The sequence below is a fragment of the Tinamus guttatus genome, unplaced genomic scaffold, assembly GCF_059628265.1.
Source record: "Tinamus guttatus ecotype Peru unplaced genomic scaffold, ASM5962826v1 Tinamus_guttatus_pri_ptg000125l, whole genome shotgun sequence".
Taxonomy (NCBI): domain Eukaryota; kingdom Metazoa; phylum Chordata; class Aves; order Tinamiformes; family Tinamidae; genus Tinamus; species Tinamus guttatus.
The window spans coordinates 2,301,903-2,321,408 of NW_028288659.1; the positions used below are offsets into that span (position 1 = coordinate 2,301,903).

General features: G+C 36.7%; 1 protein-coding gene across 9 annotated transcripts in view; it reads left to right on the plus strand.

The window, feature by feature from the left end:
* Positions 1 to 19,506, plus strand: part of ERC1 (ELKS/RAB6-interacting/CAST family member 1) — a 263,972-nt gene that overhangs the window by 166,263 nt on the left and 78,203 nt on the right. For all 9 annotated transcript variants that reach the window (XM_088521600.1, XM_088521601.1, XM_088521604.1 and 6 more), the window contains one exon: positions 2,289 to 2,449. In XM_088521600.1, the coding sequence (XP_088377726.1) occupies positions 2,289 to 2,449 (161 nt within the window). The remainder of the gene's footprint in view (positions 1 to 2,288; positions 2,450 to 19,506) is intronic.

A 19,506-nucleotide genomic window follows, 5' to 3' on the forward strand; every position in this document is an offset into this window, starting at 1 on the left:
CCACTTGCATTCCATCCAGCCCTGATATATGATTAGGTCAATTATCTGTTGTCCTTCAAAAATACGGAATAAAACCCTAGAATTAAAAGAATTGCCAAATGGAACAATTAGAAAAAGATTAACTGGCTGCAGTGATCAGTACTCCAACAAATATAATCCTTTCCTGCAGAGTTAGATCTTGCCACCTAGGCTAACAACCTTGGTCTAGATATCAGCCAGTAGCATCATCATGTGGTGTTAACTAACAGTTGTTAGACTTCAGATCTGCATGAAGTGTTCGTTTTAGTATGGCAACTTTTGATTATGACTGGGAATGGAATGATGGATGTCAAAAACCTTTCCAACTTCATTATGGAAAAGCTTGTTGCTCCACATTCTGTTTTATCTTGGCAAGTGACAGATTGACACAAACTGTTTTGATTGTTGTGCTTGGCTGGAGACATGTTTAGCTGAGGTTGTTTTTTGTAATAAGCAGAGGGTTTTGCAGCTGACATGCCCCTGTTTTTTTCCTCAGCTAAAAGGGAAATGTTTATATAGATCATTTTGATCCATCCAACGGAAGTAAAAGCTGATATACTGGTATGCCTTTATTTCCCCTGTGAGTTGCTGTTTTTCTAGAAATACTTGTCTATTCCCTTCCTAGTTGTGTTTTTGCTTTTCACTGGTTATACCGTTTTTCTTTACATTCTTCTATGATGTATTTCTCTGTTTAATTCTATGGATTTTTCTCTTTATTTGCAAAATTGACAGAGCTTGTGGTCTTATTTTGCCCACAAAATAACTATCAAGACCAGAAAAGCTCAATTGTTTTAGGTATACTACCCAATTTTGACTATGGGACATTGAAATTCCCCATTAGTCACTTGATTGCTGAACACTTTGAATAGTTTTGATAATTGCATATTTTTTATTTTTCTTAGTTTGTTGGATATAGGAAGAATTTGTCAGCTACATTTGAGTGGAAGTAGATACACATTCGATAATAAGCGCTGTACAGTGTCTATGCTATATTTTATAATCATACTAATTCTGTTTGCAATATTTCTTGCTCTGCAAATGCTTGAGGATGGAAAAAGAATTTTGTCATCCATGTGTATCTTGAGCTCTACTTTTAGGAGTATAAAATCTATTAAAACAAGTAGTGCTATATTCCATACTTGGTGTCTTCCAGCACCTGTACAGTAAATGACATACACAACTCTCCTTGTAAACACATGTAGGTATTAATATTGCTTAGTATAATTTGAACTTAATGTAATTACTTAACTTTAAGTAATTCACTTTCAGAATGGAGCACAAGTTTATGGTTAGGCAGGGACATAAGTGTTGTAATGTCGACTATGCTCAGTAATAACGTCTAGGTTTTTCCTACTTGAGGACACTTGGTTTGCTTGAAAGAGAAAATCTTTATGGTAGAAGTTTGTGAAAGTAAGTGGTCTGTGTGCTAATTAACATTATTATAAAGTTATGGAAAGAGTATCCAGGGTTGTTTTTTTGCTAGATAGAGTTATACTTGAACATCTGTTGTATTTTTAGCATATTAACTGAAGTGGTAAATTCTAACCAACACAGAACTCTCTGCTGCTGCAGATTAGAATAAGACTAGATACATCTGTGTAATAACTGTGCTAGAATCTACAATCATGTTAATTCTGAACTTTCCCATTTGATATTGTCAAAGATATGAGCATTGTTCTTTCCCACCTGTCTGTCATCAGTCTCTCTTTGAACATCTTTTATATAAATTTCAATTAAATCACAAAATATATCTCTAAGCATTGTTTGATAGATTTTTTGAGGGAAGTAGACTTATTTACATCTTTTTGGGGACCAAATCCTGTTGTTTTCAAAGCACACATATATAATTTTCTAGAGATTGTTTACAGACAAGGTTTTTTATACTTTCTGTATATCACAAAATATATTACAGATTTATTCCAGCATTTCTAGCCTTTTAATGATCTAGTTTTAGATATATAAACATCTATTTTTCCTGATGGTAGACTTTTTAAAATAGAAATGATCTAAAAGTTGAAGCTTTGTAATTATAATAAATTTGATACTATAATAGTAAGCTTCTAGTGGCAAGATCAGATTAACAGACTATAATATTGTTCCATTCAAGTGTAGACAACTCTACACAGCCATAGATGGTTCTTCTAGTCCACAAAAGCATCATGCAGTGCACTTGCATTGGTAACCTTTGGAATCATGACATTTATTAAGTTACTGTTGATCACATTATACTTTTTTTCCTCTACTCTTGCCTGCCCCAAAAATGTTTTTAGGTAGAAGAACTGATGATGGCCATGGAGAAAGTTAAGCAGGAACTGGAGTCAATGAAGGCAAAACTGTCCTCCACACAGCAGTCGCTGGCTGAGAAAGAAACCCATTTGACCAACCTGCGAGCAGAGAGAAGGAAACATTTGGAGGAGGTTCTAGAGATGAAGTGAGTATTTGCTTCCATCATTTATGGCTATGTTTTCTTGATGTTCTCTGTTTCCTGATGATGTAAAGAAAATCACTGTATGAATATTTCTTCCTTTGTCTTTCCATTCGTTTTCTTCTAGTAGATTTGTATTATTTGCACAATAGCACCATAAAAGATTTTAAATAATTATGAGGACCCCATTATTTTTTGTTCTATGGAAGTGCCATCTTACCTAGATCAGCTTGTAATCTACTTTGAGGTAAGACACAAGTAAGTGTAATAAGTGGTAAAAGGAAGGTGAGGGAAAACTGAGCACAGTGCCAGATAACTGTAATCACTGAAATCAGACGGTAGATGTCTGCTCGGCCTGCTTAAGTATTTTTAAAATGCACGTGAATGATTAGCTGGAACCGAGTACCCGCTTCTCTATCAGTCAGACTTCTCTTGTCATCTTTGTTTAAGGAGACCTAAGTAAAACCAAGCTTTAAGATAGTAGGGAAAAATGGGGAATTAGACTTCTAAGGCGTAAATACTTCCTAATTTCTGACTGTGCTCTATAGATAAATAGTTACCCTTAGTTTAGGGAGACACGAATCCATTTAGTGCAATGATGGATAGTGCTGCCAGCAGTTCATTAGAAACACTTTCAGTTGTTTAGCCAGCCCTGAAGAGAAGGAACATTTATATTGGCAGGGCCAGCACTGGCTCCTCCACTGTGGTTTTGTGAGCCATTATTTATTTATTTAACTTTTCTACATTACCTCTTTCCTTTTTTTTCTTAATGGAAGGGTAGAAAAACAGCTGTTACAAAATGGAAAGAGAGATGGCTTAGATCTTGAAACTAAGTTAGGAGTGCTGTGTAATGTGGGCCAAGCTTCCCTAGCTTCATATTCAGCTACTACAGCGTGATCTAGACCTGGCATAAAGACACTGGAAGACTGCAGTACTTAAAAACCACACTTTTTATTTTTAATAAAAGTTTTTATTGAGCTATAAATTTAACTGCCTTGAGAGCTGGTGCACTGGGGGATGGGAAGAATAACTCTTAAGGTGATGTGGGACTCCAGAGGAACTGGAGATCTATCCATATCCAATCACTTGGCAGCCCTTTCCTCGGCCAAACTGCTCTGCCAAACCTCCTCATTAAAATATTCACGTATTGTATAGTATATCCTGAAATGTGTTTGGAGTTGTGTAGCTCCAGAGCCTTTAATACAACTACTCATGTCTTTTAAATGATGACCTCTCTTAGCTTCCTTAGTTATTGTTGGAAAGCTATTGTGCTGAAAATTTAGTATCAGGAACTACATAAACTGGTAGATCCATTGTACCTCCTCCTCAGAAGGAGGAAGAACATTGGAGAGAAGAGTAATGCTGTCAGCACATGGACAGAAGGATGGAAAAAGCATTAAATTTGTGTACTTAACTAGCTGAACATGTTTTAGACATAGCTGGTCCGTCTTAAAATTCTATGAAGCTGCCAAAGGCATCCAAACTTCAAAAACTCACCCTGACCATGAAGTTCTGTTGCAGAAAGGTCTCTACTGATGACTCCCAGGCAGTTAAATATCTTAACACAAATATGCAGAAACCCTAGTCTGTTCTTTGCTACTCTGCCTTCCCAGTCCATGCTTTTTGAAAAGCAGTCTTCTCTGTTTTGCAGTTTTGCAGAGATTTCTAATGGCATTAAAGCTTTTTCTACTATTTCAACTCAAACGTAACAGTAATTGAATGAGCAGTCAATTTTGTGAAACAATCCTGCTGGTTTTGGTATCCTTAAATGAAAGCAATAGTACAGATATCGTTCAGAGATTCAGGGGAGCAATCTTGCACCCCATATTTTAGGGTGTGTTTCACTGAGAAAAGCTAAAGGTGCTCAGCTGCAGCAATGGGTGAATTCTACAGCTGAAGGAGGTGTAATTTTGAGAACATGGCACTAGAGTCAGTAAGTGGGTTGGAGGGAAGTGAGAGAAGCATGCAAGAGAAATAGTTTAGGAAATGCTCCTTTGAGACATTCTAGGTATGGATGGAAACAAGTATTAAGTCAGCAAGAGGACTCCAGAAAGCTACTTCTATTTGATACTATGTTAGTGATAATATATATTTAAAATATTGCTGCTTAGAGTAGAACTTCCGTTTACTGCTGACTCTTATAACCTTGAGAAGATCATTTAATGCTCCTTAGACATTCCTGTGTCACTAGACAAGAAGTGTAAACTATTCCAAGGAATACGTTTTGGTCCTTAAAATATACTGCATATTTTGAACCGCTGTTCCTCTAAATCTTTTTTTTTTGTTTTCTTAAAAAAAAAAAAAAAGCCAACACCCACTTTTGTTCTAAACAATTCTGAGAAAGGCAAATAATGTTCTCTACATTTATATCACCAAACGTGATCTTCTGTAAAAAAAAAACAGCCTTAGTGAACAGCAAGGATTTTTGTTTTGTTTTCTTTGAGAAGTTCTAATGTTTCCATCATTCACAGCAAATCTTTTAAATTAGGCAGGAATAAAGTGCTGTCTACAGAGAAATCTCTGTTCTTTGTCCCATAAAAACCTGCTTAGGCTGAGCTGAGTTATAAACTGTTGAAAATCGCCAGTTTTCCTTTCCCTCTTTTTCCTCCTGGTGTTGTCAGCAAATTTTGGCAGTGTGTGAAAATAACTGAGCACAAACATTCTAATCTAGGGCTGAGTTCAGGCAATTGCCAAATCTGTAGCAGTGGACACTGTACTTACAGAGAAGGGGAACAGACACAGTGTCTGCTTGTAGATTCTTTTCTCTTCTCCTTTTCTTTTCTTTTTGATTAGGTAGGCCCTTTGGTTATGATCAAAGGGACCAAAAGATTCTCCCTAGTCACTGCTGCATGGTCAAAAAGTCCAAGTGAAGGCATTTCTCAATCTATTCTTCCATGCTGGAAAGCTGATGTGCCGTTGATCTTTTCTGCATTAGTCTTGTCCTTGACACTGTTGCTAGTTCTGTCTCTAAAGTCATGCCAACTTGTGTAGTGTCATTGGTGCTTCTGAGTCAAATCTTTGATCCTTGTGGAATACAACAGAAAGATTACTTGTTCAAGGATAATTTAGTAACATTTTTATTAAAAAGTAATCAAAGATGTTATAGACAAAGTAATTGTTTCAAAATCAAGCTCTCAAAAATGTCTTTCGATTACTTATGTATCTTTACTTGAATAGTCTTTTGAATATTTATCAGTAGTCTTTAATTGCATAAATACATCCCATTTGTCCAGAGGATGCTGTTTCGTTTGATGAAGAGTGTAGACAATGGCTGGCGATGAACCAAGGCTATGTAGCTTAGTGAAGCTACATTTTTGTATCATATTTTTCTTATTCATCAAGGAGTAGAAAGGCATGCTGAGAGCAAGATGAGGGCTACTATTATAGTGCCATACAGGAAAACTGTTCATCCTACTACTCATGCATGATATACCAGTAACTAAAAATATTTGGTAGGTGATGGGTAAGTCTGCATGTACATTTTCTGGCAATACGATGAGAAACATGTGGCACCATCTATGAACGCTCGCAATTGCAAATTAGGTCAGCGGAAGCCAAGGTTATTTATCTTCGGAAAAGTTCATCCTCCCAGCAATAAAGCAGTATTGTCCAGAGAGGTGAGTATGAGGTTGAGATTGAAAATAATCCAAAATAGACTGATTAATAGGCATTTAGTTTATTTGCCAGAAAAATAATTTTGGTTGATCTAAAATGATGTGTGAAGTCATTTCAGATGCAGCAAACAGTTTTGCCAATTGAAAATATTTCATACTACATGCATGCGTGATGAACAGAACCAGCAACAACAAAAAATGCTATCAATATCCCTCCAGTAATACCTTGTCTGTATTCACATTAGAAAATGTGTTCATGAAAATTAATCTTTAGTTGAGTCATTAAAGAAATAGTGTTTTATGCCCACAATTTAGCAACTGGTCTCCAGAGAAGAGTGACTCCTAGCTACAAATGAAGTATGTGTAGAGAAACAGTCGTCTCTCTAGCTTGAAGTCTGTTCACACGTGTCTGTACTATGAAGTACTCGTATCCTAACGTTGCATCTGTAACATGTAGCTTTCTGCACTCAGCAAAAACATCACTTCAGCATCTTGAAGTGGGCTCTAAGTTATATGTGCTCTTTGGTATCAGGTCATCAGGTAATCACAGCAGTGGTACCAACACACCTCCTGTAATTACTTTGTGTGATTTTAAATAAACTAAAATCCCACAGGGGGCACTCCATGTCTGCACAACTTGCAGACAACTGCCTGGGGCAAAGCTGAGCACGTACCTCTGCGTCAGACCTTTTCCCACATGCAATCTTCAGGGTTTTTTTTTTTAAATGTCTTTTTCAGAGGGAAGGCACACAGTGAAAATGGCCACAAACAATATCCTGTTTGTCCGTTTTAACTTTCAAGCTTTAAATGTGTAATTATGTATGCTTATTTTATCTCTATATATTGTAACCCTGTTAAATGTTGTAGTAGCCTAAAGGTGAAAAGTTATCCCCTTCCAAATACTAGAAAATGCAGAAGTTAAGATTATATCATTAGAAATAAACTGGTCTTGGGATTGTTGTTAGTTTCAAAAGGAATCACACAGAATCCAACTGGAAAGGGAAAATACTGTGTGTGCATATATTATGTATCTTCTAAAACTGAGGGTCGTTGAAAGACCCAAAATAGTATTTTGCATTTTGTTCCACAGTTGTCCTTGCTGTGATGAAACATCAGGCTTTCCAAAAATGTAATTGTTTGTATTTTTTACCTTCAAATTTGATCATTTTTGCTATTGCTTATTTAATTCATCTGAAAGTTTGAGGTAAAACATCCTCTCACGTTACCTCTTTTGGCAAGTACAGGTAGAATCCTGTTAACCTTTCTCTTCTCAGGCATTATCAAAGAGCCTAAGAAAGTCAGGGCAGTGACAACATCAGAGACAGTCAGCCACTTCATTTTCAGTTGAATTGATACGAGAATATCATGGAAATCATGGGAAAAAGCAGAAAATTTAACCTATTTATGGACAGCAGTACAAAATTCTTTGGTTGAGTGAGTCTTTTAGGTCAAAGCATTATTAAATTTGAATCTCAAAATTTCATAGCAGGAGCAAACTGCAAGGCAGTGGAACCTTTAGTGAAGCCTATGAAAATCAGGTGTTTCATCCAAGCATAGGCAGAAAGGGATTGTTGTGGTTTACTATGTTTCTTTAGCTACCAGGAGGTTATGCATATCTTTTGCAAGTGCTTTGCTTTTACCGTTTTCGCCTTCCATGGAAAACTTTTTTGTCTGTGGCTTCCCTAGACACTAAAATGCTCCATGCATCTCAGTCCCTTTCTGTCTTATGATCAAACCTCCATACCCCATTTTATCTTAAACTGCATGCTCTTCAAGAACAGTCTTGGAGAGAGAAAGCTCTGTGCTATCCTAATGAGCCATGACAGGCCTGGAAGCAAGACCAACTGCTGAAAGGTGCACCAGGTGGTGAGCAAGGGGGTTGTTCCCCTCAGTAACTGCTCAGACGTTAATGCTGTTGGGAGGACTTGGGAGAAGGAGGTGCAGCCATTGGCTTCCTGAGAGTTTAGTTACACTGTGCTCTTGTTTCCATGCTTTTTCCACTGGAGAGGATTTTTTCTTCTGCGTGTGTTTTCCGGGGACTGGGTTTAACATAAGTGATCCCTTCAGTAGTTCTTGGAACGTAATTTCTAGACAGTACAATGAAATTATCCCTCTTTCAAGTCAAAGTGTGAAAAATACAACTTACAACCTCAGTGTTGAGAATACACGGTTGGGTCATATTTTTCTTTTCTATTAAGAGATTACAATATTCTTGCAGAATTACTGGGAAAAATCTAATCAATAGAAGAGCTTTCATATGCATACGCAGAGTACTAACCTATACAGTCTTTTAGGCTTACACAGTCCTAGCACTGGTGAAAGGATACCCCTCTTGTCTTTTCTCCCTTTGCTAATGAATTAGTACAAGTGAAGTTAGGGCAGGTGCAGAACAAAGTAGTTTCCTGGAACCCATTAGTGCTCTTTGCTGTCCAAGAGCGTTGCTTTGGGAAATGTTTCCTTTACCATAACCTGTGCATTATGCAGCTCACCTACCTAGAAGTACAAGAATAATGCATTTTTTTAGAGATAATTGCTCAGGTTACCTAACGTTAAGCTGGTGATGGGAAGGAGAGAGAGTTTTATTCTGCCTAATGTATAAAACAGTTTGCTTGTAAGATAACTCTGAGAGTGCTAGTACTTTCTCCTAGTCATTTCTACATTCCTTTTCCAGTATAAATCACTCTTCTTTTTATTCTATTCTCACATACACTTTAATTAAATGCATTCAGTAGTTCTGTTAGAAGCAAAGGCTTATTTGTTCAAGAGAATTTGTGAATTTTCTTGGGAGTGTTAATCCTGCATTCCAATTATTTCTAGAGCAAGCCTGGCAAAAGTGGACTTCCAGGTCTTCATCTTGACCTTTTTATTGTCTTTGCATACACATATACCCAACAAACATAAATATGCTTGTAATTTTTGTTATAAACAAAAATATGCAAATTCTGTCTCAATATTGGTAGCAATAGTACATTTTCCTATGCTAACTATGCCCGTTGCATCAGTTATTCCAGTCGCCATACCTAATCCAGCTATAAGATTCGGGGTCTTCCAGGGGTGTTATTGAGCTAAACAAAACTTTTCACTTTTTGTTGAAGTCAAAAGAACGATGAGCCCCCTAGGGTGCTTTTTTTCTCTTTTATAAATGCACACTGTAAGTAGCGGTACATATAAATGCCTTCTGTGAACACTGCATGTTTCGGTAGATACTGCCAAGTTGTGAGCTAGTAGAAGTTCCAAGTGAAAATGTTATGGTATCTCGTTGTGTGTATTGTTGATTTAATGTATTGTGAACAATAGTAGCTTTGAGCCATTGTAAATCCCATCCGGACATGGTCAATGTAGTTCAAAACACAAGGAGAGAAGTCTCAAAGGTTAGATGGGCTCATATGGCCCCTATGCATATGTAAGTCATTCTTTTATTGTTTTTAAATAGCAGTGTAGTTTTGTGGGGTGTAGGTAAGGCAGAGCCTAACTTCATAGGATGGGCTGGAGTTGATCAAATGTTTCCTTTTTCCAGAGGAGTTGGGTCAATTGGCTTTAATTAAGAAATAAGCTCTGAAGTAAATAATTAGTTGCCTACATTCCTGGAGGACAAAATAACAAGTGGGAGTTATGTAAGAAGAACTAGATAAAAGACTAAGTAAATTGTTAGGAGTTGCTACAATCTTTGGCTTTATCCTGTATGAGAATCTTCGATCCTTTTTTTTTTTCCTCTCCTTCCAGAGATACTTTTGAGTTATTTTACACACAAACACACACACACACACACACACAAAAGAAAACAGCTGAAAGACTATGCAATTTCTGATAAAGCTCAGGAAGTGTTTTCTTTCTCTCAGTAGCAAGAGAGTTTGGGAGTAGACTAGTTTATCTGGTGGTATTTTACGTGCAGTGCAAGTGCATATGTATACAGGAGCTAAGAACATGAGTATTGGCCAGAACTGTTTATTTAGAAGAGACTAAGAGTAGACATTAAGCATCTTAAAATTGTTTTTCCTTAAGGTTTACTTTATTATTTACTATTTATTTTACTATTACTGCTTTTATTCAAAAGCAATATTTGAATGCATAGCAGACCAGTGTGTAGCATTATAGTTTACACGTACTGCAGGTTAGAGAGAACTATGTTTCATAGTAGTCATTAGTACATATAGAATTGAAAGGAAGAGTGAAACGCAATTTGACATAATGTCATCTTTGATGTAAATGGATATGGCTATAGCTGTCTATAAATGAATGGTTCCCTTTCAGTACACTGACACTTCACAGCTTTATTCCCTTTACAATTGATGTTAAGAAAGCATTGTGGTTTGATTTAAACAAAACTGATGCAAATTTTTGAGTCACTCTGTTTTCTGCTATGTAATCAAGGAATCAAGTTTTATACATGAGGTTAAACTAGAAGATCAAACTAATATTCACTGTTTAATCTAGGAATCAGCTAGCTTAATCATTTAATTTAACATTATGTATAAAGCTTTAAAGGCAATGATGCAGTTTCGACCCCCACTTTTTTTACTTCGTTATTTTTTTTTAAGTTGACTAATTGTGAAAAGATGATGAGTTCATGTAGCTTTGAGCAGTATTTCATCAGCCTACCTTGAATTCCTAGAACATTGTTGGAGTAAATAATCAAAAATACTATTTGTAAATGCTCAGAAAATAGTAAAGTGTTAGGAAACACATCACCTGAACTTGATGAGACTAAATCATGACAAATCAACTATGTGTCCCCATATTACAAGTAGTAGTTTTGTTAAAGCAGTAGATACGATATATTTTGATCTCAAGGGAATTTATATCATTGCCTTGCAGAACTGTCTCATCATCAAGCTAGGGAATATATTCCAGTATGAACTATTATAAAGTGATTAAGAAGATATTTTGAAAAAGAGTCGTGAGTAGTTGATTATCAAAATGGAAAGCTGTGTTACATGGTTTCCTTAGAGGTCTCTTGCAAGTCTGCTGCTGTTCAAATTTTCCTTTACAATGTGGCAGAAGAGCCAAAGGATATGCCTTGCCAGAGAATACCAAGGTGGATATTCAGATACTTTGGAGAACGACGTGAGAATTCAAAATTATCTCCGTAAAGTGAACAGAGGGTCTAGGGAGACTGTAGAATACTGTTCTCTGGAGGCTTTTACAGACAAATTACATCAACATACCAGGAATAGCTTAGATATAGTTGGATGTGCTTTGGAATCGACTAGATAAAATTGATGATAGTGTGTCATCTTTAAGTTCTTGTGACTCTTTAGCACAGATGATATACTTCCCTGAATTCATAGCTGGAAGAACAAGAAAATGTATCTTGCAAAATTGTATATAATGCAGCTGTGCTTATTTTACATGTTATTCCATGGGGTAGTCACTCTCTTTAACACAGGCTTTGGCTTATAGATTCAATTTCTAAAGAGAAAGTTCACACATACCTATCCTATTTTGTATGCTCTTGAAGCTGATATTTGGAAAAAGGCTTTGTGGCCTCCACTAGTCTCACTTTCTTCAAAATAACATTATTAATGCATATGTTAATAGTGTTTTGCAATTGAATTGTTTTCATTTAAGGATATTCAAGGTCAAACTCTTCAGTTTATAGAGAAGTGCATTTATTCTTCCATCTGTGAGTAAACTGGAACCAAAGACTTAGTGATTTGTTCACTCATGGCTACAGAGTTTCAGATTAAAATCTTAAAGTCATGAGATTATAGGGAGTGTAAGATAGACAAATACTTAATAGTGAATACTGGGCAAGTAGGATTCGTAAACCTTGATTTTTAAAATCTTTTTCTTTCGACATGTTCCTTTACAGACCCTATGCAGATGTAGATCTTCATCTTTCTGTATACTAAATATCTACATAAAATTGCATATACTTATATTACCATTTCAGTGCTGTATTTGGAGAGAGCCAATGCATCTCTTACTAAGCTGTTTTCCTATCATCTGTCTTGTTTGCTAGATTCTCATTGTTAGTGAGGTCTTTGGCTTGGAGTTGGAAAAAATAGAAGAATTTAGCAGGATGCTAGTTTGAAACAAAAATAAATCAATTTTTGCCTTGCCTTGAAAAATATGGAGCTGACTTTTGACTACAATTTCAAAGGTTTTGTGACAAATGAGGCATGAAACAAATTGGCGTACCTGCAGTGTCCCAAGTACAGTGGTACAGTGTGCGCTCCAATTCCCTGCCCTCAAGATCTCGGCAAAGGTCGCAAATTAACAAAGTTAACATTAGTCAAATCTGCAATCAAAATACAATCATTAAGGCTTTCATTTACTACAAAGAGGCAGTTGTGAGAGGCACTGTAGCAAGTTCTTTTGTGCAGCAAGGGAAAACCAACAGCAAGGTGTCAAACAGAAAAATGAAACCGTGCAGGTGAAGCCATGTCTTTGAAGCCAAAAGAAACCAACGCTTATGCAGAAATTTGGAGAATGAAAAGAGTGCCTGGTGCAGAGCTGCAGAATGTGTCAGCATTATACCTGGCCCAAACAGAGGGAGCCTGTGCACTAGGATCAGCGTTGATTGAGTAGCCAGGTAGTCATACTCATCCCCTCCAGGCCAGCTCGCAGCAGGGCTTCGCTCCTGTAGTGTCGGTGGCTGTAACTTTTGCTTCCTTAACAACATGGACTGTGAGGGCACTTCCTCTGTGCAAAGTCAGATAAGTCTAGGACGACCCTACCTGAAAAAAAACACGTTCCTTTATACTTTTTTTTGTGCCCTAATTTTGGGGAGATACAGTGCTCCAAGTGACTTTGTGATGTATATGGATATACCTCCATTTCCCTAAGTGCAGTTGCTCATTAGGTACAAAGGCTGAAGTAAATGTTCTATTTTATGGATAAATATACTCTCAATGCTACTTAAATATAACCAAGCGTATGAAGTTTTTATTTTGTTACCTGTTTCTGAAGCAGAATCTCTAGACCTTTGATAAAAGAAGAGATGTAGAGTGATAGAAATCTCACCGAGTAGCAATCTAGTTTCCATCTGAATATTATAAATAATAGAAAGTTTTATTCCTGTAGATGGGAGATGCATTATGTTTTCATAGACCTCCATTCTAGTTTCTTTTTCTGTTTTACTAATTGATATAAAAACAACAATTTAGGAATAGTATATAAAGAATACAATAAAATGCACACTCTTTAGTATACATTTAACCTTACCAGTTGCTTTGCAGAATGCTGCTCCTGGTACAGAAATTCAGGTGTGTGCAGTGTGCATGCATCACTTGTCTTTTATGTGACCTATCTAGAGTGCCTGTCATTTTTATTTTGTAAATGAATGTAATTAATTTTCTGTAGTTAATGAAAAGTTTTCTGCATAGTTTAAAAATCATTTGACATATTTTCAAGGTAGGAATATCCATCTTATGATTGTCATATTATAGGACAAGTATGGAATAAAATGCCCAGCTGTTCTTCCAGAGTTGTTTCACAGACTGTTTTCATGTCAAAGCAATTTGTTTTTTTTGAAGCAATTCCACTGCAGTTTGCAGAAAATTTGCTTCACAAGTTGCTTGGCAGGATAAGCCTGCTTGGAAAAGAGGGCAGCTTTCACCATTTGTGATTAGTAGTCATGGATTTCCAGTTAAGCTCTTACAACCATTCTACTGATCCTACTAGTCTAGCAAGTATGCTGTAGAGGACAAAAGGTATCTTTTTCAGTTGCTCTATCCCAAGGAAATTCTTTATCTTTGTAACAAGGTCAGTATTTCAAATACGGATTACCTGAACTCTAGATGCAGTATTGTCTGACTAGAGAGGAAGGAGAATGATGTTTCTCTTCTTTTTTTTTTTTTCTTTGTTCTTTTTCTGCATCTTTTGTATGCTTTTTTTTTTTCCTTTTTCTTACCGCTACTCTTTTTCTCTTACTTTTCATCCACTCTGCCACTTTCTTCCCCATAAGTTTATTTTTAATTAGGCTTTGAATCCAAGCCCTAATTTCTTAAAGAATCCATTTCTTCTAAGATAAAGATTAATTCTAGGAGACTGATTTTTTTTTCATTTCTGTTTTAAAAGCACTTACAGTCTGAATGTCTTTCACTGAATGTGTGTAGCATAGAGGAAGATAGGGAGCAGAAGGTGCCCATTCTGAGATTCTAGGAATTTTCTTTTCAATAGCCTTTTTATTAAGTGCCAGATTTGCAAGGACATTACAAAATAAGTTGACATCTAATTTGGACACAGACTTTTTTTGTTTTCTCTAGATAATACTCAGAGCACACTGAGTGTTTCCAATTGTCATACAAGAACTTGTTTTGGAGAGTGCAGCTGTACTCGACAGTTGGCAGTGAACTACCAACATTTTTTAAAAAATGCTGCTGCGTAGCAATTTTGGTGTCCTTTTTTGTACCCCTTGATACCCAGTCACTACACCTCAGATTTTTTGGCTCATAAAGTATGTGCCATCACTCTTAGGAGACAGCAGTAGGTAAAATACTTCAAGTTCAGAGTAAGTGTATAAAATTCGTAGCTAATTCGGCTTAATAGAAAGTTTCACTTAGTCTTGCTGTTTCTCTGCACTAAGTCAATCTCTGTAGCACAAAAAAAGAGTATGTTTTTTACCTCTTTAACAGTCTGGTTAAGTAGGTGATCAAATTACATTCCAGGTCCCTGATACTAGTCTTGCTAGCAAAATTAATAATGGATTTATTATATAATTACGTTCTTCCTGCTTGCAATCAGTACATTTGACCTCACTGTTGGAGTTCTTAGCATCTGTCAACAAACGCTGGCATTTTTCAAGTGGTGTCAACTATAAATGGAATCTATTTCACATCTGCCCTACTTTTCTGTAATCGTTTCAATTCCAGAAGTGTTAGAGCTTTAAAAAATATTAACTGAAGAAACAACAACAAAAAAATCATGTTCCCTTTGCAATTCATGAACTGCAATTGCACATTTCGCTAGTTTGTTGTCTGTGTTTTACTTTGAAGTAAGAGTTAGGAGAGTCTAATGGAACTATTTCATTACCAGCACCTCAGTTCTTCCAGCTGAACTCAAGGACAACTCACTGAGACACAAAAGTACATGCCAACACCTCTAATGGGCAAAATGAATTGCCAACTCAAATGCAGTAAGATAGTTTCTCTCCCCGTGACCATAAAATACATCTAGGAAGAGATGTGTTTTTTCCTTAACTATGTGGCCTTTTATAATTTTAAATAGTGCCACTCAATTCTGATTATACTTCATTTTGTATAGCTCTTTACATCTGAGAATCTTAAAGACTTTACAAATACTCTATTAATACCTCTCTGAAAAAATAGGTATTCTTATTTATAGTTTAAAAAAAAAAACTCGCCATAGAAAAATAAATGACTTGTGAAATATCATTTGGGTTGCTTGTAGTGGGGTGGCTTCCAGGCCACACTCAAGACACCAAATTACTGAAAGGCCATTTGCGTTCCAATATTAGACTTCATTTACAAGGAATTAAGACTTTTTTTTTTTTTTTTTTTGGCTACAAATCCAGTTTATATTCAGTTGCAAATGAATAAAGGCAACATTGAAGTATTTTTAAAGGGCAATATTAAAATTAGCTTTCTTGTTCATGATTTAAAAAAAAAAGACAGAGACCAAGAGGTACACACCTAGGTTGTTCCCCATCTTTTCTGTTTCCCAAGTCTTCCCTTTCTCTTCTTTCTTTGGTTGACCTTCAAAGCCTAGGGATTGACTTGTCTGATACAGGAGTCTATTGCCATTTCAGATGCACTGGGATATCCCACTAGATTTCCAAATGCCACTTCAGAAAGACATGGGTCTTCCATTTATTTGGAAGAAGAAGGAGGTCATGTGGGTGGCCTCCTGCATGTCTCTCTTTTCTTAGGATAGCTCATATGGCATGTGATACCCTGGTTTAGGCAACTGAATCCCAAAACATGCATCAGGAACAACTGAATCATCCCCATCAGCAAGGGTTTAAGAGACTAGCCTGCGCTCTCATCAGACAGCTTCTCAGCACTGAGACAGAGGTTATCTTGGGGTGATGGCAGATGTATTGACTCCCCCAAATTTGATATTATAATCAGATTTAGCGCTGCAAGAACTCAGAGTTTCGGTTGAATCTCCCTCATCTGTTTTGGCACCTCTAAGGAGGTCTAAGGCTCTCTCTCACTCAGAAATGCAGTGCCCTGGATTATGGAAAGCAGAGCGGTTGTTGTCATGACATTTCAGGTCACATACTTTCCTAGAAGCTTTGGAGTGATTCTTCCCAAAATGTTTGTAGTCAAACCACTTCCACACCATAGGTTAGTCATAATCACTGAGGTTGAATGAGTCTTTTAGTGCATTTTTTTTTCTGAAAGAGTTGTGGAAGAGTATTTTGTTCCTAAAACACTGCTAGTAGCTGAGTTAACTTTCACCTCCCACTTTGAAGATGATTCAACAGTGTGATAGTTCTTTCAGTGATTTAACTGAATGTTACCTTTTTAAAATTAATTTTATTTTATGCAATTAAAGTCTATTATTTTGGACAAAGAACATAAGATCCCTGATTTCATCATAATGAAACTTGCTAGATTTTCTTGCTCTGTAGTCTTTTCAGAATTAAAATTCAACATTATCAAGATTGTCATTGTTTATGGTAATATAGTTACATGCTTCACAGCATTATAACACTAAAAACAAAAAAAAAATTCTCCCACTCTTTTTCACAGTTAAAAGAAACATCTTTATTTCAGCAATTGGCCAGTGAACCCAGAACTCACCCAGAGTCATTCAAATTTTTTGTTTCTTAAATATGACTACAGAAGCAATCAGAAAGAGAGAAAACAAAGATGAGCCTTTCTCCTTCTCACACAAGAGGAGGAGAATATTGTAAATCTGGACATCTTTGTTATTGGTATGGAAGAGTATTAAAGATAAGGAGCAAATTTTTGAATTTTATCAACTGATATGTAGAAGGCCGATTCTAGGGTTGAAAATATGCCCTAAGCATATTGCATTAGTGAATACAGAGACTTCATCTAACCGCTACTGAAGTTGTGATGATATAGTTAAATTCAAAAACTTAGAATGCCTAGAAGTTGCAAATGCATGGCTCGTGACTTTAAAAATTCAGATTAAAAGATGGGACACAGTTTCCTTTTCAAAGGTACCAGGGCAGAATAGTCCTCATTTTCTTAAATTAAAACTGGTATTTCTAGAAGTCCTGAAATCCATTTTTGTATTTTAAACCTTCCTTTTCCCTATTATGTTCATCAACATCTCCTGGATTTAGGAAACTAGTTTCAGCTAGGTCCTTAAATAAGAGATAATGTTGTTCATATCTAATATATTTACATGACACAGAGCAAGATGCTTACTGACTCTTTCTTCTTCTCTATTATCTTGTTTCTCGCATTGTGATTTCGTGTTGAAAACGTACAAAAGTCTCACAAGTAAGACTTATGAGGTCAAAAAGCAGACTGGTCTACAGAAGGATAATTAAGCCATGTTGTTTCTACTAATTTATGCCTGGTCAGTTGTATGAAATGCTGTGTGCCTGGTAGTGAAGACATGACATGGTCCCTGGCCAAACTTACCTCTGGCATTTTCCTGGACTTAAATTTGATTTTACAAATACGTTATCGTTTTGTTACTGCAGTTTGCTCTTTATTGCCCTTTCATATTTTTTAGAAATAAAATGCTCCATAACACCATGATAGACAAAGAGTTTGATCCTAGCCAAGTCCCTTAACGGTTTCTGAGCTCTGAGTTGCAGATAATACTACTTTCTCTCACAAGAATTCTGTGAAAGTTTTCTTTAAGAATGCTTTGAGGTGTCCCAGTGTTATCATACTATTTCTTTCATATTATCATACTGTTTCTTTATTAGTATCTTCTGCATTGGGTCAGGGAACATAAAATAATACAGAGAACCTTAATAAGAAAAAGAAAACCTCTGTGTCTCTCTAAAAACACCTGCTAGGACGCACTAGGAACTGTGTTCAGGATGCGGAGCAGTCTGAGTTGATCCCACTGCTGACCCCTTATGGTTCTTTTCCACCATCCTCATTCCTCCCTTAACAGAACTAATTCAGACCACTAACCTAGCAAAAAAAATCTGCACGTTTTGGTGAAGTTAGTTTTCTGCTCACATAGTACATTGAAATCTGAAATGGCAATCCATGGTCAGGTAATCCCCAGACCACACAAGGGAAGTTTGGAAATTTATGTTCTGTGGCCTGTGGAAGGAGAAGACTGCGGGCGTAAACTGTTAGACTGTCTTGAGCAGCAACTTCACTTACAAAACAAAAAGGCCCTTGCTTTGAGTAAATGCCTTGGAGTCTTCATTCATAGCTCATATAATGATCTTGCATGATGAGATCTTAGTGTCTGATTATCTTCCTATTCTTATAATCCTTTCCTCTACTGCTTTCTCTTCTTCACTAGGTCTATCCTTGCACCTTACCTAATGGGCCTGCTGCCTTTGGGCAGCTGCCTCTGACAGCACTAGTACAGTGGAGATAGATAAAACTCTGGATCTGAGTTGCAGCAATTCTCTGTCATCCTGCAGCTGTCAGTCATCCCTTGGTCTGAGCTGAGTGGCTTGATTAGACTGATTAAACTGGGTGATTGGCTTGAGAGGGTTAAAGAGAGTCCATCTGTTCTGGATTTACTGCTGTGTCAGTGGAGGCAGAAAGGCCAGGAATTAGTGAGTGGCTTAGTCTTTTCTCACTGCTGGCAGCTGACAGCAACACTGATGAGGTGATAATGAACTCAAAAGTCTGCCCTGTTGGCTAGGTGGGAAAGGGACCCAGACAGTGGGCAAGTCTCACTCTAGTTCCTGCCAAGATTTGCACTTTTTAATGAATCCATCTAAAGCAAAATTAACAGGTATACTTTCCTGGATGATTTTCAGTAATGTAACTTATCACCAGTGGATGCTAGAGGACTTTATATCGTGTTACTTCCAGCATGGCAGCTCTATAGGGTTCAGGCACCAGACAGCCCAGTCATATAGAAGCAGTGGTGGAAACAAGGCTGGAGTATTTCATCAAGTGAATAGTAAGACATAAATTCTTTAGAAATACCACATAAAGTTTTGCTGAAGAGAACTCTTCCATTCTAGTTTTGACCAAATTGCATTTGCTAGCATTTCTTAATCTTAACATCTTAATCCCTGGAGTATTCAAATTGGGATTTGCAAATAGATTTTAAAGGTATTTTTTTGTGTTTTCCCTCATTGCTTTGGGTACTACAAAGTATTGTCTTTTCTACTTCTTTAAATCTCTCTAACCCATCAGCGCATATTGCAACAGCCTCCCAATATTTCAGTTTTGATGCAAGTCCAGCTGGTGCCAAACATGAGCATTTTTAATATGTATGCACTAGCATGGTATGGATAAGCTAGCATATCGACATGTAAGAACTGTAAGCCAGCGGGATAGCACCATGTATGCACCCAGGGGACTTCTAACATTAACATATGGGATTCTTCTCGACTTACTTGTTGCTGACAGA